This window comes from Harpia harpyja, chromosome 16 (assembly GCF_026419915.1).
Source record: "Harpia harpyja isolate bHarHar1 chromosome 16, bHarHar1 primary haplotype, whole genome shotgun sequence".
Taxonomy (NCBI): Eukaryota; Metazoa; Chordata; class Aves; order Accipitriformes; family Accipitridae; genus Harpia; species Harpia harpyja.
In genome coordinates, this window is record NC_068955.1 from 27413767 (window position 1) to 27434506 (window position 20740).

General features: G+C 39.5%; 1 protein-coding gene across 3 annotated transcripts in view; it reads right to left on the reverse strand.

Annotated features, from left to right (window-relative positions):
• ANO3 (anoctamin 3) overlaps positions 1 to 20740 on the reverse strand; it is a 216190-nt gene that overhangs the window by 145408 nt on the left and 50042 nt on the right. Inside the window, exon 1 of one of the 3 annotated variants that reach the window (XM_052811452.1) lies at positions 1694 to 1827. The exons of the other annotated variants lie outside the window; for them this stretch is intronic. Within the exon in view, the coding sequence (XP_052667412.1) occupies positions 1694 to 1739 (46 nt within the window). The 5' untranslated portion in view covers positions 1740 to 1827. Of the gene's footprint in view, positions 1 to 1693; positions 1828 to 20740 lie in introns of those variants that run through there. 3 annotated transcript variants of the gene reach the window in all.

Consider the following 20740-nt stretch of genomic DNA (forward strand, 5'->3'; position numbering starts at 1 on the left):
CACTGTCGTACAGGCTCCATAGCTCCATAAGAGCATCCTCTCTTTTCCAAAGCCTTATGACTAGCAAGATACCTTAATCAGGATTTCTTCAGGAAGAAGGAGAAGAGAACAACAATCTACTTCTCGATAAGTAACTGGCAAAAACTACTAGGTTATTATGAAGTTCTACGACTACCGCAAACATACAATTTCATAAATCGCATGGTGTACCTTGGTTTCGAGCAACTAAATTTCATCCCTGAACTTGAACATAATGAAGTTAGGTTTTGGGTGTTTGTTTTGGTTTTTTTTTTTGAAAGATTGTTACAGAACAGCTGAATAGCTCCTGAAGGGCCTTGACAAGGACTCTGGAACTTGCTAATCATTGCTGTCATGTAAGAAATATTTTCTTATGAAAAACTAAGCATTAACACTGTGGCTCCTAGACACCTGATGCTTTTATAAACGTATCTATGACAGTTGAAATAATAAAGATTTTTTTATACTACATAGTTAACTTTGAAACTAAACTAGACATTTTACAATTTGAAACAGCACTGCACATTACTGCACACACATTACATGCAAAACCTCTACAGCAAGGAGCTAAATTTATTATGGAATTACCAGAATGGAATAAGTGCTTTGAATTATTTATTTCCCACTAACCATTCAAAGAGAAGAACTTGAATGAGGCAAAATCCAATAAGCGAACCCATGATTTATGTACAAAGCATGCCATATTAAATCATAATTTATAGCATACTGTACTCTAAGAAAAAAAAGAGTTTGTTAACAACTAAAACAGCAGGATGAGTGCAAGAGGATGCTCATAACGAAAGAAATCTTGATTTCATCTTCTGCCAAAGTAGCATTAGAGAGAAAAAAAAAAGTAGTAAAAATATCAGTTCCAGGATCAAGAAAAAAAAAATAAAGTTCGTTGTGGGAATTACCTTTTTTCTACCACAAACGCAATAAAGGTTTTATAGCAATGGTAATCACAACTGAAAATTTACCTTTATATTTGTTGACCAGCAAAAGCTTTTGTTTTGCTATTAAAAACCCCAAACAAACAAACAGATACCGGGATTGAACCAAAGTACACTTGTAAGGCCAGAGCCCCCCCCCCACCATTACCACGATTCTTCTTTCTCAAGATTTATACTTGGATAACAGCGTGATATGAAGACTAAAACCAGAAACAGCAGCAGCAAACTCCAGAGGGTGAACGACCTGTCCACATCACGCGTGAGGATGTCACCGAAGTCACCTGTACAACAACTGAAAACAACCAAGCGGCACCGTTTCTCAGGGAGAAAAACTTTCCCGCCGAGGGAGCGGCTGGCGGGGGCCGGGGACCGGGAGCGGGGACCGGGACCGGGGCCGGGTCCCCTTGGCCCCGCCGGGGCGCGGGAGGTCGGCTCGCCCCGCCGGGCGTCCTCCCCGTGCGCTGCAGCCTCATTACCTGAAAACCGGTAAAATACCCGAAAGCATCAACGCGCCTCCGGAGCACGACCCAGGCTGTCAGCCCGCATGCGGACACACACACAGGCGTGTGTGTAGGCATGCCCATACGATGCACCTGGCACCCCCCGGGGCGTCACTTGCACCGAAACCGTAGCGGGGACGCTGGAGGCGGCGTGTGCGTCCCCTTCCCTCCCCGGGCAGCGGCGCGGGGGCCGCCCCGATGACCGCCGGAGGGGGTTCTACTGACCTTTCTGCTGCCTAAAGGACTGGATGGAGCCCGAATGGTGAACCATCTTGGCGGACGGCAGCCTGCCAGCTGCCAGCCCGCCGGCTGCGGAGCGGCGGCGGCGGCGGGGCGGGAACCCAGCGGCGCGGCCTGGCCCGCCCCGGCCCGCAGCCCCCGGCGCCGTCGTTGCTCTGGCAACGGGCGGAGCGGCCCGGCCCGGCCCGCCGCGCCGCGGAGGCCGAGGGAATGGCGCCGGCAGCAGCCTGGCGGGGAGAGGCGGTAACGCGGGGCCCGGCGTGGCGAGGGGCGGGCTCGGAGCCGGCGGCTCCCCTCACCCTCCGGTGAAGGGGAATGGAGCGAGCGCCGGCCGTCCCGGAGAGGGGACCGGCGGGGACAGCGCCCGCCCTTTGGGCGGGAAAGTCTGGGGGGGCTCCCCCCCCCGCTCCCCCGCCGCTGTGAGGGGAGAGCCGGCCCGAGCCCCGGCATCGCCCGAAAATCCGTCATCGGGCGGGTTTCATTGTTGCTATTGCCTTCCCGTCACCCTTGTCTGTGTCTGACAGACGTCAGGTGCGACCGGTGAGCTGAAGGGAAGCCGAGCATAATAAATTGCACGTCCTTTACATAGTAATAGGTGCATTTACATCTAGGCGTTGTGGGTTAAGTTTATGTTTGAGCCCCTCCATCCCTGTCGACGCACCATAAACCCGCGTTGCGTCACCAGCTTTTTTTCTCATAATGTTATAAAACTTACAGTCTTAATCTTACTGGAGATAGCTTTTTTACAAAAAGGCACTAAATCCCACATTCAAGGCCTGATGTGGCCCATTTCTTTGCTATTTGTCTTATAATTTCCCTTTTCTCCACAGTGTATGTCAAGAGGTTCATTCCAGATGAAAAAAAGATTAAATTTTTTAAGACTGTAATTTCTTTCCCTGTCTCCCTCCACTCATGTTATTCTCTCTGGATTCTGAGTACGTTTCACGATAGTATCATTCAGCGTTCTACAGAATGTTTTAATTTTTCTACCACAATAATCTTTTTTTCTGATCCTCCTGAATTCAGCCATTCCAACATTCCAGCCTGCGTCTAGCAGTATCTATCTCCTCTTCTCCATTTAGGGATACACACATTAGTTACTCCATGGAAGTTAATTAAATCACCTGTCATAACCTGTGCAGCTAGTGGCAAAATGTGTATCGTTCCTTCAAAGTCTGTGGCTCCATTTGTGTGCTAGAAGATGCACCAGAGATTTCCTCCGACAGTAAAGCAAAGATAGAACTTTCCTGTAGTTGACTGGGGGTTTGTAGTATACCATCTGCTTAAAAAATTACATGATTGCCACCCCTTACTACAGGCCAGTCTGTGCTATAAAGTTGTACTACTTTGTCTATATCAGTTTAGTAAAACAACCACGATGAATACACGCTTTTTTTTTTTTTTAGTATAAGGATGTTTTTCCACTATGAAAACCTACTAAACAGTCATATATAAACCAATACATCCATACAAAGGCTCTTATAGGTAGATAGATAAAATAAACATTGCATCCTAACTAGGGAGGTATTCTCCAGCACTTTTTTCAAGAGTATACCAGACATCGCTCTTATGTAACGCGCAGCTGACACATCCAACTGTTACCATAAGAGAAAAAAATAACCTTACCTCCTCAGGATAGCTGACCAAATTTTGTTTTTGTTTGGAACGTTTGCAGAAGTGTTGTTGTTAGTTAGCTTAGGAAAAGATGCAGAAGCTATGGTGCTGTGAAGACATTATCCTACTCATTTGTCAGTCTCCGGTGGCTTTCTGCACACTGAAGGTAATAGATGAGGCATTCCTCTGCACTCCTGCAATTTCAGGAAAACTGCTGGGAACAGCTCTTTCCTGCTGAGAGACAGCACTATAGATGTTGCATGGCAGAATAAGGCGAGTGGAGACCAGCCAGACTGGCTCTTGTTGATCAACAAATGCTTGAAAACCAGGAGCAAGCCAAAAGAAGAGGTAGAATCAAGTCCTTGTTGTTTACTTTCAAGCTTTAATGTAGATATTAGAATGAGTAAGTAGGGATTAAAACCAAATCTATACCCAGCAGCTGAGAGTCACCAGGGAAAAAACATAAGTATAATACAAACTATAAACTTAGTAGTTAATAACAATATGTAGTCTGCAAACAGCAAGTATAGTTCTTTCTACTACTAAGATTCTAGGCCAGAACTATTTCTCCGAGAGACCTTGGCTGACACCTTTGACTTGCAGGTGAAGTACAAGAGCAGCATACATTATACTACCTTTCTTACCAGAGGAAAACAAAACAGGACCATTATCTGCTCTCTTACAATAATAATCTACAAAATAGAAAGGGGAAGAAAAGGTGCTGATAAATCAGATTATAGCCTAAAGAGGTTGTCTCGCACACTCTTGGAAAAGAGGCTGTCAGCTGCCTGGTACTCAGGGCCATCCATCTATAACAGTCCTCTGGTTTCTGGTCCACAGTCCTCCACGGAGAGTTACAGAACTCCTGAATTCAAACATTTATCTGACCCTATTAGTGCACAGAATGATGTGGAGAGAAAGCCAGGCTAAGGTAGTGCTCGGAAACCCAGCAGAAGAATTAAATTCTGAGGACAGAAATGAGTTATTTTTCTACTTGTTTCTTAATAATAAAGCTCTATTTTTAGCAGTAGATAGCACATACACATGAAACTGCAGATATGACAGCTGGAGGTAAAGTCTGCAAAGAGAAGGAAAAAATATCTCTACAAAGGTGTTTTAAATTAAATTCTTCACACTGTCAACTGACTAAGCTTGATAATTGTAGAATATGATAATATGAGAATCTGGAAAGATAATTCTTCAGTAAGTAAGGAGAGATTGGTCCAGTTTAACAGTATTTTTAGAGTGCAAACAACAGAACAATTACAAATTGACAGATAAGATATTCAGGAAATGCATACATTCTTAAGCTTCATATGCACAAGCTACATTGGCTCTGCATCTTATTAAAATAAAAATCTACCCTCACACTCACTGTCTAATGAATACTCTATCTTATGAAAATCATGAGTTATATTAAGCTAAGTTTCACATTATCTCTCTGTAACATTTTATAAACCTTTTCTAAATATATCAAAACTCTGGACTTAGTGAAGAGATCAGCATCAAACAGAACTAGACTTAACCCTTGTATCTCTACAAGTCAACAGAACCAAAATCATGACTCAAAAGCTTAAAGTTGATGTACCTGCTTACTGAGTTTTTGCTCAGGTTTGAGGTATTCAGTTTTGACATTAAGTCTGTTTGATAGACAGACATGCCTTTTTCATGAGATAGAGTCTTTGTCAGGAGAGATTAGAAAATAAGATGTGCTATTTTGGTCTCACTTCATCCTAATATGTGTAGCTCTATGCGCATCTGTATTACTTAGGATCTGTAAAAATTTTGCCTAGTAAGAACAGGAGGACTGAGTCTCCAGATCTACATTCTATCAGAAAGCTGTTTTGCTACTAAAATAGGCTATGAGAGAGATATGTTTTAAACTAAGTTTTGTACTTCCATACTGCTTTTCAGAAAGTCACATGAAATAGAACCTTAAATTAAAACCTAATTACCCTGTGATAAGTGCCATATGCCAATTATTTCCTTAAAAATTATAGCCATCTCAAAAGTTAATTATAGCCAGCTGTTAACTATTGCCCAGAAAGAAGACTAAACTTACTCCAGAAGAAACTCATGAGGTTCAGAGAGTGCAAAATTCCGCACCTGAAAAAAACCCATACATCAATTCAGGCTGAGCAGCAGCTCTGATGGGAAGGACCTGAAGGTTATGGGAAACACCAGCTTGAATACCAGCCAACTGTGCACTTGCATCACAAATAAGGCAAACCTTAGGAGAAATGTAGCCAGCAGATCAAAGGGTTATTAATCCCCTTTACTTGGCATGACTGTAGCTGCACCTGCAATTTTGTGACTAGCTTTCCTGCTTCACATCCTGTCAATTCAGGAAGGGGGTTGGAAAACTGGAGATGGTCCATAAAAGGGCTACCCAAGATGGTCAGGGGTCTACAATATATAAACTGTGAGAAGATGAAGAAGTTGGGTTTATTTAATCGGAAAAATAAACTAAGGACTTCCAGCAGCCTACGACTACTTGAAAGTCACTTACAAAGCTGGCAGTACCAAACTCTTTTAAGCGCTAAATGATCTGATTAATGACAACAGCCACACATGACGGTATGCAAGGTTCAGATTGAACACTAAAAGTAGGTTTTTACAGCATTGGTAATGCACTGTCAGGACAGGTTACCCACAAAGTAGTGAAATATCTATCCTTGAAGATTTTCAAAATTTGCCTTGACCAAACTATGTCTGACCCAGTTTGGTGATGGCAACCTTCAGAACAGGAGGTTGGATTAGCTGACCATCAATGGCTATAATAGAGGATGTAATATAAAGCAAATGAAAGGGAGTTGGAACCAGACTAATTCAAACTAGGAGGTAAAGATGCAATACTTTGAACCGTTATTAAAACAAACTGTAAAGTTATGTTATTTTTTCATATCTGTAATGAAGGATTTCGTTGAATATATGCTTACGCAGCTCATCAAAGCACAAAATAGCAAGATGACACTAAATGACCATTAATATAAATTCAGAATGACACATCCTTTCTCAAACATACCAATTTCTAAAATTCTTGCAAAGTACAATTTCTAAACAATTTGCAAGAAGATTTTTGAGATCAGGGTGATTCCTTAGTTTAAAATGTTGTCTGAGTGGGGACACTAAATGTTTACAGCAGCACCCCAAATTATTGGTTTTCTATCAATTTTTATGTAATACATTTAGAGTAGCATGAAAAATTAATGTTTACAGCATTGTTGAGTCCATCTCTTTCAAGGAGAGCAGTTCTGTACTATTTAAAGCTCTGCAATGCAAAAATTTTTCTTGTTCAACATTTGCAGTAAGATTATTTGCAAATGTTCTGATCTTACTGAAAACAATGGGAATTTTGCCACAGACATCAGCACGAGGAGGAGGCCCTTCATTAGCTCTAATAAAGCTGTCAGTCACTACGGAGAAGGTCTAGAAAGCAGATCACGGAGCATGCTAAAGTGTGTAGTAGGTAAATTAAAAAAATTGAACATTTCTATAAAGATTTTACTTTGTGTTGCTAAGACACTAACCCTTGAAATGCCACTGATTTCCATATTTTTATATTTCATTTCTATGGTAATTTAAAAGACCTGTTCTCTCTGGCTAGATAGAATTTTCTTATATTCATGGAATTGGCTGTGTTTTCTGATTGATATAAAGTGTTTGGGCCTTGATTCCATAGCTCACTGTAATTGCATGCTTATTTTTAAGCTTGCGTTTTATAGATTCATGTTTACATCCTAATCATTTCCCTGCACAGAGTTACTTTTCCAGTTTTGGCCTTAACTTATCCATCTCACACGAGAAACAGAAAGAAACTTACAGTTCATATGTTTAGGAAAATTTAATTCCCCTCAGCTCAACTTTGTTCTAAAATACTTAGGACAAAATGCCAAACTAGAATTCTAAGGAGTTCAGCATTGTTGTGCCTGGTATACACTGGAATCCTTGAAACACACCTATACAGAAGTGAAAAGGTGGTGAAATGTCGGTGTGCTAAAAAAATCCTTCTGTAATAATGCAAACAGATTATAAAGAAAGCACTAATGTCAAGAAACAGGTGAAGAGGGAAAACCAGAATTATAACAGCAGCATCTAATATACACACCTATCCCAATTTTCCAGGTAGGCGTCCTTCTACATAGTCATATTTTTCTTTTCTATTACACATCTCAGTTTTCTTATATCACATTTTTTCTGAAGAAAACAGCAAGAAAGATTATTGTTACCCAACTCTTCAGTACCAACTACCAAACTGCTGCAATATAATTCTATTACTGATTAGCAGTCTAATTTGTCAAGTAAAGAAGAAAATAATCAGGTAGACTAAAAAAAAAAAAAAATCACTTTCAATGAGAAAATTATCTATCTTCTAATTTATATTTCCACTGTAAAGACCTATTCTGCAAATCTGTGCATCTTTTCTTTAGTACCGTGTTATCAGCACAGGAGCCTCAAGAGTGACAGTAGTAAAAACTTTTAGAAACAAGATGTTAATATAGTCCTTAGCTGTATAGTCTAAATTTACAGTAAAAAAATAAAAGTCATAATTTAGGTATTTGTTCCTAGATTTACTATTGTTTCCTGGGTCATCAGCTCCTTGGTTTAGAGATTAACCCTCTGTTACTGCTCAGTGCATTTCTGACGACCAAGTCTTTCATCGCCTCCAAGCTAGTTCTGTTTGAGCTTCTTAGTTCTTACTATTTGAATTTCTTTGGCCACATACCTGGTCTTTTTCCCAACTACATTTTTTTTACCCCCTCTCCCATGAAAAAAAAAAAAAAAAAAAAAAAGACAAAAAAGGCACCTTACAAATGATTAAAAAGAGCAGCAAGAAAAGATGAAACGGGAGGAATAAGCACTGTTTATGAGCGTGGCCAGCCACGTACTATATAAAACTTCTACCTGCATGTCATTTGGCTATTTCCATGCACATCAAAATGGAAACGGTATGGCAACAGTATGTGAGCTTGACTTGTTACCTGCACATGAGGGAGAAGTGAAATTAATTGATACAGTTCATTCAGGAAAGACAGCCTTTCCTGCTATACATTTCTTTACAGCACTCAGAACAGCAAAGTCCAAGTCCACAGCTGAAGGTCCTAGGATTACAGTAATACAAACAAAGTAGTTCAACAAAAATGTTAGGATATCCTCTTGGCAGTAGCTAGCACAGTGATGTAATGTCACTGCATAGCAATATCAGACTTTTCCTTGCCAGCTTATGTAAAACACTGAAGTTCAGATATGGTAATTTTAAATTTATCTCACAGCATGGCTGCATTCCTTGTCGGCCAGCCTGCCATCTTCCAAAGCAAAGGAACTACTGAGAATTTCTTCAAAGATGACTATTTCTTCATTGCAGCAGCATCAGTGAAATTATAACAGGGTGTTTCAATTAGCATCTTCACAGAAATTTCTCTCGTCAGCATCATGCTTACATGCAGCTTTGGCCTCGTTTCCCGTTGCATTACTGGACTCCTTCGTGGCTGCAAAACCCCATGCCAGGTACTATGTCCTCATTCCAGCTCTCCACTAGAAGTATGGCATGTATTTTCTCTGACAGCGGCATCTGAGAGCGGGTTGATGCTAAACATGTGAGCTGCAAGCCCACACGCATATTTACCATGCATCAATCACCTCCCCATCGTTTTGGAAGAAACATACTGAGGTGGGTTATCCCATCCCACAGAATTCTGCATTCCACCACCACAGAACTTGCCTGCTTAGCTGTACCAGGTGAACTCCCACAAGACTCATGTCTCCTAGCATTAATGCTGTAGACAATGTTTTGCAGAGAAATTAGCATGGTGCCATCTGGCCTAGCGAGCCTATATTCTGACCTGGGAAGAGCTATGCTATTACACAAAAAGAAGATAAGCAATAGTAATATTGCAGATGCTTTTTTATAAAATTGATCTCTCTGAGTGTGCTTAACATCACATCCAAATGCAATAACGTGGGCTTTAAAAAAAAAAAAAGCAGCTTTCTTTCCTTTTTTTCTTTCTATTATAGGACAAAAGTACAGTGCTTTGTTCCATAACTGAGTATTTTATGCAGATTTTCAAAATACCTAAGTCTCATGGAAAAGTGGGGGAAGAATTTCAAGCTTTGTGATTAATTTGGTCATGATTTATCAACGTCTCTGGAAATTTCAAATAATAAAAAAAGCTTTATATTTCTGTTTTAAAGAGTCATGAAGAACAAATATTTCAGAATTTGAATACTGTCTTGCTGGATTTGCAACCCAGAAAGTCAAAGTAATGCAGGAGTGCACGATAGCTGAGGAAAAAATAGACATCAGGAAGTGGATGATGGGAGAGGAGCACTTTCCTTCTCTACAAACACCAGACTAATTTAATGGCACTGTCATAGGCTCCATATGAGCTAAAAGGACTCCAGTCAAATCAGCTGTCAATATTCTCAAGGATTTATTTTAAAAGATCTCTAGATTACACTTTGTTCCTATGCACACACAGATAGTCTATTAGTCTGTAAAAACATGGCTTACCCTCAGAAGATATATTTATTTCTATGACTCTTACATGAGCCAAATGAACTCACTGCAGACAGGATATTTGTACATTACTTGTATCCTGGAAAAATAGTAATTACATGCCAAATGCTGTTAAAAAAAAAAAAATATCTTGGAACACGTAGCATATACTGTTAAAGAATAATGAACAAGAGTATGAATGCTGGGACTTGTGGACTATTCACCAGACACACCTGCAAAATCAGAATGTAAATCAGGGTTAACGAAAAAACAAATTTCTTTTTAATTTTTCTCCTCCTCCTCCTCTTCCAACTTAAATTCTTCTTTTCAGTTTCAGGCAGTGTTGTATTCCTTTAGTTTTCTTATCCTGAATCTTTTGCATTTAAAAGATGTCATACATTGAAAAAATGAGTTGTGTGTGGCCCCAGAAAGAATACGAAAATGCAGTCGGCTTCATATACCTTCAGGTACAATTTTCTAAGCTGTTACAGTGAAATAAAGGTTTTCTTCTCTGAAGAGGATATTTCTAGCTTAGCTTTCTCTTTTTTCCTCTTCTTTTCAATTGAGATTGGAGAAGTTGTGAAAGTGTGCAAATGTCAGTGCAAAGGATAAAATATTTTTTTATTCCTGAGAGAAGAATGGCATTTTTCTTTTAGCTTTTACGGCAGATGGAAGGGCATAAAGCATTTTTAACATGTACTTTAGACAAAGCAAATAGTAAGCAAAGAATTTGTTCTGCCTCCCTTCCTCTCATTTTTTCCCTATAAGGCATCTATGCAAGAAACGTGATGTACTTTCATTTAGAACATGAAGGAATATGTACAGGTACTATCTGTATATCTCTCTCTATGTATAGTCTATAGACTTTATATAGGACATAAAGTAGGAAAGGCATTCCCACACAGGCTCCTGGGTTCGGTAAGCGGACCAGCTTGCTGCCAGGGCCCACACCGGGGAAGAGAGACTTTCAAATTCCATCTGACTTCAAGAGAGAAACAGGGATAATGGATGCTTCTTCCCAAAACCACTTTCTACAGTTTGGATTGCTAAACCTATTGAGAAATTTGTTACTATATTGTTTTATAGTTACTAGCTTTTGAGGTGGGATTGAGTTGATGGAGAAGCGTAAGAATGTCTGAGATGTTTGCAGTTCAAGATTAGGATAAAAGTTCATAAGGCTTTTATCTTCATTAGGAATGGTTAACTATCTTCATTTCATTTAACACAAATGACAGAATGATATACGTAAATAGAGCTACCGAATAACTGAATCTATAATCTATTTTAATTCAGGCCAAGTTTCCCATCTTGCTTCATCCCACTGGCTACATTCATTTATGCTGCCTTGCAGGCCTGAATTAACAGAAAGCTGGAAGCACTGTATATAATATCTTCAATTTAAGTATAACAGGTTATTTACCTTTAAGTTGGTAGGACAATTTAGGACTCTATTTCCAAATCCATTTTTAAAAGGCTTTCATGTGAAATAAATTTAATAGCTATTCAATACCTGATTCTAAACAACCCCAAAAAAGGCTGATTATTTTCAAAGTGGAATTGCATTTATTTTAACTAATAAGATGGTTGTAAATTAAGGTGATAATAGCGTATGCACAGACACAGCTTTCCAACACTACTTTTTCTGTTTGAATTAGGTAGCATTCTAGCCATTCAAAATCTTTAGAAATAGCAATGTTTTTGTAATGTAAATATTCATGATTGTTATGTTAATATGGAATTTTACTGATTAATTACACAATGCTTCATTGTTCTTAGTAAGTTATCCATGCTAGTTACTCTGAAAATATATTCTTGTAAATTAAAAACTTTTAAAAAATGCTCATCTGTAAGACACTAGCAGTTTTGATCTCTCAATTTATTTGCATGCATTTTATTTATTGAAAAACATATATTTGGTAGTGCATGAAGGCACATGGGTAATCAGTTCTATTTCCATGATCATCACAAAAAGAAAATAGAAAAAAAAAATCAGCGCGTACCTACTTCTTGCTTGTGTATAGCGTTTTGTTTTCACATGCTCTAAAATGCTACATCTCAACAGCCTGTTCAGTGGTGTTCAGCGGTTTGTACTGCTCTTTAAGTGAGTGTTGTTCCTGACTATTACCGCTGCAAAAGTAACGTGAACTGACTGACTGTACTGTATCTTATTTCAGCATCATTTAGAACTATACAGATTAAGCAAGCTGTCAAGAGCAGAAAAATATTTGTCAGTCTCAATGCACCCAAGGCAAAAATCCGCAAATTGTTTTCGCGTACTCATTTGAACTTCTTGTTTTTATAATGCATACAAAAGCTTTGCACTTAAAATCAATAGCTATCATTTCCCTCTACTAACTGAAAACAAGAGGCATATAGTACTTTTCTGTGTTGTTGTCCAAATCCAAGGACTGCAGTTTCTCAAAATGAAAATGCCAGTTCACCTCAGTCTGTCACATGCTCCTTGTTTCACCACTTATCTCAAAAGCACATACTGTCAGTACTGCAGAAGAGCTTGATGGCTTTATGATGTGCACTCAGAGGTTTAAGAACAGTGGCAAAACATTTATTTAAAATTATTATTGAAGCATTCTCCTTCCCTTTTTTCCTTTAGAAGTGTAAAGAAATCACATTCCAGTAAGATTGTGTAAGTTGCACAGTTGCAAGCGTACACTGTGTCACTTGAACCAGATCCTTTGGTTCCCCAAAACAGTATAGCAGAATGCTCAAGGATAGGTCCCCAATACAGCGTGCGTAGAGAAAAAGAGGATAACCTGGCAAATATACCACTTCTCCCAGCCTGCATGCGCATAGGAAAAGCCAGTAGGTAGGTAGGTTTCAGCCATTCTACCATCTATTTTAAGCTTCAGAGAAGCAGCGTCGTATTTTTAACTACTTCAGGAAAATGTTTTGCCAGATCACTGGCAAAACCTAAGTTTCTAGCTCAGTTAACTGGTGTGACTGAAGCAAGACATGCTAGAACCTCAGATGACAAATGGAGAGGTGCTTATGGAGAGGAAGCATTATCACTACAAATTGAACATTTTAAGAGAAGTAGGGCACGTTATTAGCAGTTTTTGCTTTAAACAAATATTATCCCAAATGAAAAGCCCCATGTTTTTCCATGTTTCTGCTGTTAACAGTCTTACAAGTCAAACAAAGCTCAATTTGACATCAGGTGAGAATTTTACCTGGGAAACTTTACGGCTGCAAAACCCATAGTCAAGAACAGCCTAGACGAATCCATGGGGTTCTGAAAACTGTCAGCTAGGCTTGGATAGGATAGGTCAGGCTGCCTCTGCAAATTTTTAAAAAGTCAAGCTCTGTGTATCTGTATCTATATGTATACACCTATTTACACAAATATATATGTACAAATATACATATGCAAGTTTCTCCCTACTTCTTCCAGGAAAAGCATCACAGTAACACAGCAGGTTTTAGCAGGCTGTGCTACAGAGTACAGCGGGGCATTGTGTAGGGAGACAAGGTTCTTCTGGGAAAAGCAAGTGGAGGTGTAGAAAGGAGAAGGGAGAAAAATAATCCTCAGAGCCCCCTGGAAGTCATGGATTTTTTTCTGACCACTCTTTGCCAGTTCCCCATCTCCAAGCATTCCACTTTTTGAGTCATGTAGTGGTAGTTGGGACAAAAACATACTTTTTGATATATACATATATGTGTGTGCATATATATATTAAAAAAATGCATGTATGTGCGTATGAGAGATTTGTCATCACTCCAAGCAATCATTCTGTTTATACTAACTGGTGTTGTAACAGCAATGGACAATGAAAGCCATAAATCATGTGATTAGTAGCTGATTGACAAAAGGCAGCAAAAAAGATGTCAAGAAAATATGCGAGCCTAGTACCCCATGTTGATTCTGTACCCTAACAAACAAATTTATTGCCCATTATTTATGGAATAGAGTTTATAATAGCATCCAATGCCATGTTTTCAAATGTAAATGTAGCTTCTGAATAAAAGGTGGCTCCCATCGCGTGACTGGATGCATATGACAAAAATGCTTCCAAGTCACATCAGGATGATGGAGCTATAAGGAGAAGATTGCCAGAGGTGCTCCCTCAGCCACAGCCTGTTTCCACCTTATCCCTAACGGCCCTAAGCAGCAGGATGCGCACACCAGAGTAAGTAATCCCAACCAAGAGGTGGAATAGGTTAATTGCCTATATTTTTTTCTTATCCCCAACTTTAATGATTCACAGCAATAACGGCTTATTAAGAAACATAGCCTTTTTTTTTTTTTTAATTCATTAGTATCACTAGTCAAAGTTATCCATGGCACTTTTTAGTTATATTTGCATTGGAACAGTGACATCCACTGGCCAATGTAAATAGCACCAGGTTATTTTCTGCTGAATAGGACTTGGTTATCAAACTGATAGGGACTTTAAATACCGAAAAAAGATTTATTTAGGATTAAAGTAAATAAACCTGACTGTTCAATGTCCAGTGAAACATGGACTATGTTAGATATTATGGTACCGTAGTACCACACATTTTACATTTAGACCTGGTCTCCTCAGGTAAGGAAATAAAACAAAAACAATAATAATAATAATAATAAAAACCCCCTAAATCGAACATAGCAGCAAAACAAGACTAGTCTGAAGAGAAATTTTCATTAAAAAAAATTAGTAACGGTGAGCAGATATTTATTTATTCTGAAGACATCTGCTTTTCTGTCATTCAGTCACCAAGAAAATAATAAAGTAGAATTTCTTGGCATTTTAGAATTGAACTAAACTCTGGATATTGCAAAAAAGAGATTCCCTTTTTATGAAGGCAAATTTATATACCAGTGATAATGACAGTATCATAACAGCATAATAATAGTAACACGATAAACCACAGCAAGAACAAATCATGTATCTGTAGTAGGGAGGGTGAGGAGCAGAGGAAATACACCCTGTTAAAGATCAGCTGATGCTTTAAGCTTAGGAGGTTGCAAGATAACCACAGTCCAAGAAAGGCAGAAGTAAACTGTGTGAGAAATCAGGTAAAAGTAAAATTTAGAGAAAAGAAAGATTGTAAATCCATTTCCTGTTTGCTGATGGCTATAGAAGAATTAAATGGAAAAGGAGCAAAAAAGGAAAATGTGCATAAAAACAATATATAGATGTATTCAAGTTCTGAGTAAAACGTTGCAAAAACTGAATAAGCCTGAGAGAACTAACTAGCTTCACAACTAACATTGTCAAGAATGGTTAAGTGGAGTTAAAGTTTTTCACTGTTCCTTTAAAAATTATGGCTCTGGCATCCTTTTTTTTTTTTTTTTTTTTCTTCCCCCCCCAAAGAAAAATCACAGCATACTCTCTGCAAACTGTCTATCCTGTTACGAATGTACACATATAAAGACAATCTCTATTGCTACAAACGTTGTGTATCTGGACCTCTTCCTGGACTTAAAAGGGAGGACCACCCTGGTGACATGTGGCAGGAAAAATGGTAATAACATAAATCAGTTAATCTTGGTGTTGTTGAATTGTTCTGCAGGAAAGAAGGAGCAACGGGGAAACTGTTTACACTGTGAAAAGGAGCCTGCGTTCACAGAAAAGAGCAGCAGATGAGAATGGGAGGTAAACGAGGAATGTGGGCTTGGATGGTTGAACTTTTTTCTGACTTTCATGTCTGTCCTGTCAGAACTGGAGAAATAAAATGTGCAGAACAATGCTCAGGTATGGTGGGAGGAAAATGCTCCCTGATCTCTCCCTGCAACAGCTGTCTGAATATGAGGCACTTGTCATTTTTATGCCACCGCTTTTGTCTGAGATGCAGATTTTGGGAGAGGCCTCAGGAGGAGGAAGCACGCAGCAACTTCCCGGAGAGCCTTAGATTTATTTCAGATAAATCAATTAACGATTTGTCCGAGTTATTTGTGCCATGGGGTCCTCCCTTTGGTGTAAACCAACTCAAGCATGAGTGATAAAAAACAAAAAATTAGCCCGCTCGGAGAACAGCTGACAGCCACTGCTCTTCTCCCTTTCCAGGGGATAGCTCACGCTGCTTCTGTGCTGGTGCAGCTTTATCCCCCGAGCACCTAAAGCATTTTATGCACAAAGATGGATTTATTCTCAAAACCAGGTAAGACACAGGACTTGAAGCAGCCCATGAAGTACACTGACGTAGCTTCCCTTACAAGCCTGAAATGAGAGGACTATATGGATGCCACAGAGGTAGCATGACAATAACATGGATGCAGATTTTCCTATTGCTAGGTGGGCTGGAAGTAGATCATCACTTGCAGAAGGCAGGGGCTTGTAGGAACTATTCCACCCTCCACGAAGGAGCCCTGCTTCTGTTTCCTTATCTGGCCTTATTTAAAAAATACTGAACCATCCACTGTTACTGGTTCTTGTTTTTCAACCACAGCTCTGTATTTTGAAAGAGATATCAATAAGTGAAAATATCAGCTTTTTTTTTTTTTTTTTGAAACAGAAGCTGCTGAAACCAGAAATCACAACCAAGATGTGACAAAAATAATCCAGTTACAAATAATTGCAAGGAACAACTTAAAAACCACATACCGTTATGATCCATGAGTTTTGTCCTCTAGGGAACAACAGTGCTGTTATCGCTATTTTAAGAAGCAGTAGAATGAGGGACAAACAAGATATTAAGGATATTGTAATTTTCAAAGAAACTAAAATCTTTCTTTTCTATGCCTTCCTTGCCTTGGACCCGTCTGTCTGCACCCTACCCACACCTGGGCATTCAGTCCTAGGTTTTCCTCCCCTTTCCCCTGGTTATTAACGGAGCTGCATCTACCAGCACCAGCCAGCCACGAGTATCATGATAAATGTTCTCCTACAAAGTGTAAGAAATAATTCAAATCTCTGCTCTCCCCAAGCCCATTTCACACCAATTAAATATTTATCTCACCACAGGAAAAGATATTTGATGGCATGTGATTTCAGCTGGGTGAAAATTGCTGCTATGATAAATACTTAATAATTTATACAAACCAGTGCCTCCTAGAACAGCTTTGGTAAGAGCAAAAGGAAACATCTGGTAGATAGAAGACACCTGGAATTTGGGAGGTTTACACTCCACTACATGCTCCGAGACATAGCACTCAATGAACCTTTCAAGAACATGGTGTTGTCCCCCTGCTATCACAGACAGCTGTAACAGCTTCTACATTTTTCTTTTCCCAGCCCATGACCTACCCAGCTGCTTTGCTAAAGCAGGAATGCTGGTGCATACATGCTAAGAGCATTAAAAAAAAGTTCCCTGAGTAGCTGTGCTGGGTGTGAGTTACATTCAGCTGAGGGGCTGTGTAAACATGCCGACAGCACCAGGCTCCAGCAATAAAATAAGCGTGGGGTTGCCCACTGGCAGGACTGGGATTGACTGGGGTATATCTGCTCACAGAAATGGAAACTGGGGCAGGAATTCAGCTGGATTCAGGCCACAGGTGGTGCTGAGAAGATCAGCAAAGTCTGAAAGGAGGTTAACTTCCATTTTCAATTGAGTTATCTGCAGTATCTTTGCAAAAATCTCCCATGCATCTCTCCAACACCATGTTTCCTGTAAGCATCTACCAAAAGAAAGACGTGTTTAGAGAGAAGAAAAAAAAAAAGGGTAAGCTACCTGAATATCATCTGTAATTACTAGCAAAAGTTGATTACACACTCACTGACATGCAAATGCATGCACAGCCCTGATATCCTGTAAGTCTAAAGAATTGAGGCAGATTCCAAATACACAGGTGGTAATTAACAAAGGGGAAAGAAAAAAGGTAAGATGTGGAAACTATATGACATTAAATATAAAAAAGTGTGAAGAAGAAACTAAATACTTAGGAAAATAGATTTGAAAACAGAATTCATATATATATATATAAATGAAAGGCTAGTAAGAGGTTTTTATAGACTTTATTGCCCTCTATATGCTTCTTAATATTTTGAATAATTGGAAAACATGGTGTAATGTGACTCTTGAAACAAAGCCATTGGCAAACAGCCTCTTCCTTTGTGAAGAGTGCATCAAATTTAAACTCTTCTGAAAAATTAGAGCAATAAAAAAAGAAAAAGGAGTTTTCATAAACTGTGGTTTCATAAACTCAAACCTAACTTATAAGGAGAACACTAAGGAAAAATTGGAGTAGGGGCAAATATTTATACTGAGGTTATATGTAACTACTCAAGCATCTACAATGCCAGTATCTAGAGAGAAAAGAAAAAAAAAAAAAAAAGTCAGACCTAAACTGAAAAGGGATTATATACAATTTAATTAGTGAAAGTCATTGGTAGCAGAGAATGGGAATCATGTTCTTAGGCCGGATCTTCTCTAGAGCTGAACTGGGATTGTACAGTAACAAAGATTTGTCTTCCTTGTATTTAATTGCAGAAATTGAAGAACAGTAATGAAAGTGGGAGAAAGAGAAAGGATATTAGGGGTCTAAAACCTAATTGTGTAAATACATAGGGTACTGGAGAATACCCCTCTTTTCCCTTACAAGTCTTCTGTGATGCTCAGTCATTTAAATCAACCTTCTATGCAGTTCCTAACAGTAATATAATATCTAACTCTATTTTCCAGTTTCTAAAATTAAATATTTCATTTTTATCACAGCATAAATACTTTCCAATACAGTAGCTTTCCTACACTCCAGGTTCCCTCATCCAGAAATAACAAACAATTCATTTAAAAGGTAGCAATTCCAGAGATTTCTTTTCCTGATATGTTCTGGTATGCAACTGTACCATCTCTAAATCCTTAAAACGTCATGAAATTTATAGAACCAGTCCCTAAAAATGATAAAAAGAGGGAACATTTAAATTGTCCCTTTTGGTTTCTGCCCATCCTATTTTTTACACATTCTAAAATGGGTATTTCTACAGCTGCTCCCAAACACTGGCTCTTTCAGACTGTCATTAGTTGGATGAAGACAGTGTTGGGAAATACAAAACCAGCTGTCCTGGTTTCAGCTGGGATAGAGTTAACGGTCTTCCTAGTAGCTGGTACAGTGCTATGTTTTGAGTTCAGTATGTGAAGAATGTTGATAACACTGATGTTTTCAGTTGTTGCTCAGTAGTGTTTAGACTAATGTCAAGGATTTTTCAGCTTCTCATGCCCAGCCAGTGAGAAAGCTGGAGGGGCACAAGAAGTTGGCACAGGACACAGCCAGGGCACCTGACCCAAACTGGCCAACGGGGTATTCCATACCATGGGACGTCCCATCCAGTATAGGAACGGGGAAGTGGGGGGCAGGGATTCGCCGGTCGGGGGACTGGCTGGGTGTCGGTCGGCGGGTGGTGAGCAATTGCACTGCGCATCATTTGTACATTCCAATCCTTTCATTATTGCTGTTGTCATTTTATTAGTGTTATCATTATCATTATTAGCTGCTTCTTTTCTGTTCTATTAAACCGTTCTTATCTCAACCCACGGGTTTTGCTTCTTTTCCCGATTTTCTCCCCCATCCCACTGGGTGGGGGGGAGTGAGTGAGCGGCTGCGTGGTGTTTAGTTGCTGGCTGGGGTTAAACCACGACACCAGCTCAGTGTCTACCAGGAACTCCCCAAAATTAAGCACCTCAGAAGTATTAACTTTTTAAGAGACTTCTAAAGGTGTATCAAATCACAAAATATTCTCCACAGATTTTTTTTTTCCCTCGTTCCCCTACTCTTGAGTACACAAAACTGTTCAAAAAGGAGAAACAAATTCCCCAGTCCTGTAATCATGGGGTACAGATTGACTCACCGCATGGATCGATCCCACTAAAAAGTCAGCTCAAAGGAGAAAGGAAAAGCAGATGGCTATCTGTAATAAATACAGACACTTGGCGAGCATTTAAGATTTTTTTTAAACTTTTCCACATAAAGATTTCACTTATACAAAACGATATGAAAAGGGGTTTCAAATAACAGTCTTTTAGAGATATTTTGAAATAATTTACTCCAAGACAAATTAATATCATGGTTTATACTGCCAGTGGGAACAGTCACAAAGACGACTGAGTAATCCCCATATATCACCAATGGAAGTTTTTTAGGACTGTCTATGTATGTACACGTACACACGCACAGCACATGTACTTGCACATCTAACATTGGAAAATGTTGGGTAAGTCAGCATGAACGTCCCTTCTAGCTGCTTCATTAGGAGCTCTTCTCAAGGTTGGGCAATAAACATTTTTTAAAAAAACGCAAACAATAGATCAAAAGTATAGCAGTAATGCTTTCCTTGTCTCTTATTTAGTACTTCTTAATAGGGCCTGTAGCGATAGGACAAGGAATAATGGTTTTAAACTAAAAGAGGGTAGATTCAGACTAGATGCAAGGAAGAGATTTTTTACAATGAAGGTGGTGAAACACTGGAGCAGGTTGCCCAGAGAGGTGGTGGATGCCCCATCCCTGGAAACATTCCAGGTCAGGTTGGACAGGGCTCTGAGCAACTTTATGTGGTTGAAGATGGCCCTGCTCATTACAGGTAGGTTGGACTAGATGACCTTTAAAGGTCCCTTCCAACCCAAACCACCCTATCATTTTATGATTAGCCCTGGGACTTGGGAAGTACTAGAAGTGTATCGAACAGCTCACTTGAATCCATGCAGATCTTCTGTTTAACAATATCTATGTGTAACCGCTACGAACCAGCTGTATTCCTAGATCACCAGGGTGTATCTTGAGTGTGTTTGGGGGAAGAAAAAAAAAAAAAAAAAAAAAGCATCTCGCCCTACGCACTCAGATCAGGTTTGTGCAGCAGTGGGAGGCGTTTGGAAAGCCTCACACCATGATGTGGAGCAAGGACCACCAACCTCAGCTGTCCCCCGAGGGCAGCCTAACCAGCAGGCTATTGACTAGTGTTGATCGGCATGTGCTTTGGAGCTGTTCCACTTGGCCTCGAGAGTTAAGTTCTCCTATGTATCAGGGAGAGAAATGCCAAGCAATTAATTTG